General features: G+C 61.2%; 2 protein-coding genes across 2 annotated transcripts; both read right to left on the bottom strand.

The window, feature by feature from the left end:
* Nucleotides 1-2,677: 2,677 nt before the first annotated feature.
* Nucleotides 2,678-2,812, bottom strand: CHC_T00001038001 (hypothetical protein). Its single transcript, XM_005718322.1, has one exon. It carries the CDS (start codon nucleotides 2,810-2,812, stop codon nucleotides 2,678-2,680), a length of 135 nt encoding a protein of 44 aa, XP_005718379.1.
* Nucleotides 2,813-2,838: 26 nt separating this feature from the next.
* Nucleotides 2,839-3,258, bottom strand: CHC_T00001037001 (hypothetical protein). The gene has a single exon (XM_005718321.1). It carries the CDS (start codon nucleotides 3,256-3,258, stop codon nucleotides 2,839-2,841), a length of 420 nt encoding a protein of 139 aa, XP_005718378.1.
* Between the last annotated feature and the right edge of the window lie 1,207 nt (nucleotides 3,259-4,465).

The raw sequence follows: 4,465 nt of genomic DNA, 5'->3' as shown, positions 1-4,465 counted from the left end.
GTGGAAGGTGTGGGTGGTGCCGGGGATCACTGGCGGCGTTCTGGCGCTGGTGTACCTTGTGATGGCGGTCGGGGTGGCGCGCAAGGTCGGCGCCGGCACGCCCAGGGAGGGGCGGGAGGACCGGCCCGCCGAGGACGCGCAGGGTGAGGACGCGGAAGTGCGCGGCGTGCACGGGCTGCTGCAGAGGTGCAGAGAGAAGGGCTTCGTCAATGAGCATGAGAACCTGGCCGCGCTGCAGGCCGCTAGCTTCGATTTGGGCGTCGCGTTGCGGAAGCTGGAGAGGGCGAGAGGGTGAGGGGGTGCGGTGGAGGGTGTAAATAGTTTTTGTATAGCGGCGCTGTGGGAATGTATGGTAAACGCTGTGCAAGGTGTGAAGGGTCTCGCGCCCCCTCTTGCGAACAAGTCAAGAAGTAAGGTGGTGCGCAGTGGTGTCGTAACCGCGCATAGGCAGTCGCGCGACATAACCGGTGTCGCCTTGTTTTTCCAGACGGCCTGGCACACTTTTACCAGTGTAAGAATACACCGCCGCCCCCCCTCCCTCCCGCAAAAGGCCCCGTCCGAGCGGCTCTTCCCGTGTTGTGCAAGTACACTAGTAGGTTTTGGTTTATAGTTTGAGCGCGCGGGTGTACGGGCGAGACGGAGAATGGTCTCGCGCCCCCTCTTGCGAACAAGCCATGAAGTAAGGTGGTGCGCAGTGGTGTCGTAACCGCGCGTACGCGACGATCGCGCGACATGACCGGTGTCGGCTTTTTTTTCCAGACGGCCTTGCTCACTCCCACTAGAGTAAGAATATACCGCCGCCCCCCACGCATCCCCCGACCCGGCCTTCTCCTCCCGTAAACCCCCCTCCCACAATGGCCCCACTCGAGTCGCTGCTCCCGTGCCGCGCGCTTCTCACCGCCGCGCTCTACGCCATCTCCGCCCTGGCGTACACGGTCACGCTGTTCGTGCTGGAGACCGTGCAGCCGGGCAAGTACATCTTCGTGAAGGCGACGCCGTGGCGCGCGCGCTTCTCGTACACGGCCATCTGCTCGTGGCCGGTGCTGCTGTTCGGCGTGCTCCTCGTCGGCGCGTCGATCGGCGCGCCCTCACGCCGCGCGCAGCGCAACTCTGCCTGCGTCGGCTTCGCGTGCGTCGCGCTGGGGCTGGCCGCCACGTGCGCGTGCGCCGCGCTCGTGTTCGCGGGGCAGCGCGAGCGGTACCTCGCGGAGGCGCGCGCGGTGCGCCAGGTGCCGGATTGGCAGGTGTGGGTGTTCGCCGGCATCACGGGCGCCGTGCCGGCCCTGGTCTACCTCGTCATGGCCGTCTACGCCGCGCGCAAGGTCGCCGGTACTTGCGGCACAGAGCATAGAGGTCTGCAAAATAACACAGCAGGCGGCCGGCAGGTTAATAGCGCTCGAGTTTTCCAATATGCTGTGGACGATGATGAAGATAGAAGGGGATACGAAGCAGAGAGGCAACGACAACGCGATGATGAAGATAGAAGGGGATACGAAGCAGAGAGACAACGACAATTCGAAGCAGAAGCACGACGACAAATCGAAGCAGGACGACTACAATACGAAGCAGACAGACGACGACAATGCGAAGCAGACAGACAACGACAATCCCACTACCACTACTAGTGGGTTTACGCCTAGACGATTCTGCAATTATAATTGCAGAATTCTGCAATTCTGTCGTGACGATAATTGCCAAAAAGTGAGCCGTTAGAGAAACTTTAACTGCAATTGTTGTGAGGATTATGTGAGCACAGGCTGCGCAGTGCGACGTAATGGCCTTCGGCGAGCTCGCCCAGCACCAGGCGCGCCAATGGCGCGCTCGAGGACGGGCTTGAACGCGGTGCGTGGGATAACTCCTCCTGGGAGGAGTTATCCTCTGTGCAGGGCTGGGACCAGCCCTGCACAGAGGATAACAGCACAGTTCAGTACTGTAACCTTAACAAGACAATTGCGCGACTTAAAGAGTAAACTTTTACTGTGGGAGTGTGTTGGATAGCGCTCCTAGATATACACTCTGTACTGAGCACTTCCCTCTCCACCTGTCTCTTGGCCAGGGGGCACCTTAGCTCTGTTGTACAGTAAATAAAGATGTAAGGTACAGTACTGTATATGATCTGGACGGGTTGATGAGGTTGGTAGTAGCCGCGCTCGTCGCACGCAGTGGCGGGGGACAGGGGTCGTCGCGAGAGTGGGAGGGGCGGGGATACTTGGCAAGGGGCGCCTCGGGACTTGACGCAGATGATGGAATCTTAAGGTCCCTTTTTACTCGCCTACCCCTCCCTCTACTGCTTACTGTACCCAACGGTACAGTAGTACTGATCCGTCGGCTTTAAATACTGCGTGACATTATTTGCCAGGCTGTCCTGTACAGCCTGACAGACACTTGGGGAGGGGCGGGGATACATACGGGGAGAGGCGAGGGGGATACGGGGAGGTAGTAGGGGATACTTGGCAAGGAGCAGGAGCGCCTCTGGACGCGACTTGACACTCGGGGAGGGTACAGTGAACCCTCCCGATAAGGATTGTGAATAACCTCCGCAAATGGATACGGATTGTTGTACGTCCACCGAGAGGGTTCACTGTAGCAAGATACTGTACCCCCGAGGGTAACGGTACCCCCGAGGGTAACGGTACCCCCGAGGGTAACGGTACCCCCGAGGGCCGGTCCTCGGACCTTAATATCGCCGCATTTCCTTTTTTTTCCCGAATTCTACACTACAGTACCTTCCCACAACAGTACTGACTGTAAGCATAAGACAATCGCGCGGGACCTTACAGTACTGTGTGGGTGGCACAGTACAGCATTGCATTGCACACGTGGCTCCGTGAATCTGCATCAATCTCCCAAACCCTCCCCCGTCCAACGAAACGCCGTTCCCCTCCTCCTTCCCATATTGCCTCCTTGCAATCCCCCTGTCTGCCCTGCCCCGGCTTCTCCCTGGGCGGGTCTTAGCTCTGTTGTACAGTAAATAGCCCTGCGCCTACCCTTCAAGGGTACGCGTCGTGAGACACGCCCTCTCCACACCACCTCCTCCACTGCTTCCTGCCACACTTTACTACCTCCTCTCTCCCTCTTGTGCTCCCTCTTCCACTCCCCTTGCCCTTCTGCATTCCATTCTCCCTCCCCCTTCCCCCCGCCCCCCTTACCACCACTACCTCCTCTCTCCCCCTTGTGCTCCCTCTTCCCCTTCCCCCCCAAAAAAAAAAATATGTCGTACAAGCTTCGCCTCCTGCACACGGCCACCTCGACGACCATCCTCCCCTGCGCGCCGACGCCGACACCGCCGCCATGCGTGGACCTGTCCTTCTCGCTGCACGGCGCGGGGCCGCGCCTGGTGGTGCTGCTGCCGGGCATGTGCGTATCGTCGGGCGTGTTTGCGCCGCAGGTGCTTGCGCTGCGCGCCGACGCGCGCAACACCCTGCTGCTGCTGGACAACCGCTCGTGCGGCCGCTCGTCGTCGCCGCCGCGCGGCCACGACATGCGCACCATGGCGCGCGACATGTGGGCCGTGGTCGACGCCGTCTTCGGCCGCGCGGCCCGCGTCCACCTCGTGGGACACTCCATGGGCTCCATGATCGCCCAGCGCGCCGCCATCATGCGCGCCCACCGCGTGCAAAGCCTCGCCGTGCTCGCGGGCCACGCCGGCGGCTGGTTCTGGACCTGCGTGCCCACGGGCGGCATGCTCGCCGCCGGCTGGCGCCTCTTGTGTGGCATGTTCGGCGACAGGGTCGTGGCGGAGGCTAACGTGGCGATGCACTACTCAAAGCGGTTCTTGGAGGGCGGCGTGTGGGACGGGGAGAGGAAGGTGAGGAGGGGCGACGTGCTGGTGGATAGGTATGTGAAAGGGGGGAGGGAGGACGGGGGCGACGCTTTTTGGAAGCACCTAGCGGCGGTGCGGAGCCATGCGGTGAGCGAGGAGGAGGCCAGGGGCATGCGGGAGGCGCCGTTCGAGACGGTGGTGGTGTATGGCAGGGAGGATACGGTGGTGGTGCCCAGGGCGTGCAGGGAGCTGGCGAGGCGGGTTGGGGCGACGGCGGTGCAAGTGGAGGGGGCGCACTTCATCGTGCACGAGGCGGCGGAGGAGGTGAACGCTGTGTTGAAGGGGCTGCTGGACCGGGCGGAAGGCGTCTCACAACAGACAACTCGGACAACAAACGAGATGGGATGAGATGGCAGCATAAATTACAGAATGTGCCCTTCTTACAGTCCAATTGGATTGGGAACACGTGTACAGTGTTCTTTGGAAGGTTCTGAAAATAGGATCCGAGATAGATTGCCACTCTCTGTAATGCTGAGAGATCGATGGTCAAGGCTGCAACCGTTTCCCATTCCACTCGGCTCACCACCGGCACCTTCGAAACTCTCCTACAAAGACACCCCCCCGTCTCACCTGCCCGTTCCATCTCTCTGCCTCCCCCAGCCCTGCTGGCTCGCTTTGCCCCTGGCCCTCGGTGACGGTAGC

Source organism: Chondrus crispus, genomic scaffold, assembly GCF_000350225.1.
Source record: "Chondrus crispus Stackhouse genomic scaffold, scaffold_388, whole genome shotgun sequence".
Classification (NCBI taxonomy): domain Eukaryota; phylum Rhodophyta; class Florideophyceae; order Gigartinales; family Gigartinaceae; genus Chondrus; species Chondrus crispus.
Note: the sequence above shows the minus strand (reverse complement) of the source record. Positions and strands in the feature narration are given on the sequence as shown.

Bases quoted from the DNA above. Each gene is read 5' to 3' on its own strand.
- CHC_T00001037001 (XM_005718321.1), bottom strand. From the start codon at position 3,258: ATGGTCGTCGAGGTGGCCGTGTGCAGGAGGCGAAGCTTGTACGACATA.
- CHC_T00001038001 (XM_005718322.1), bottom strand. From the start codon at position 2,812: ATGCAATGCTGTACTGTGCCACCCACACAGTACTGTAAGGTCCCGCGC.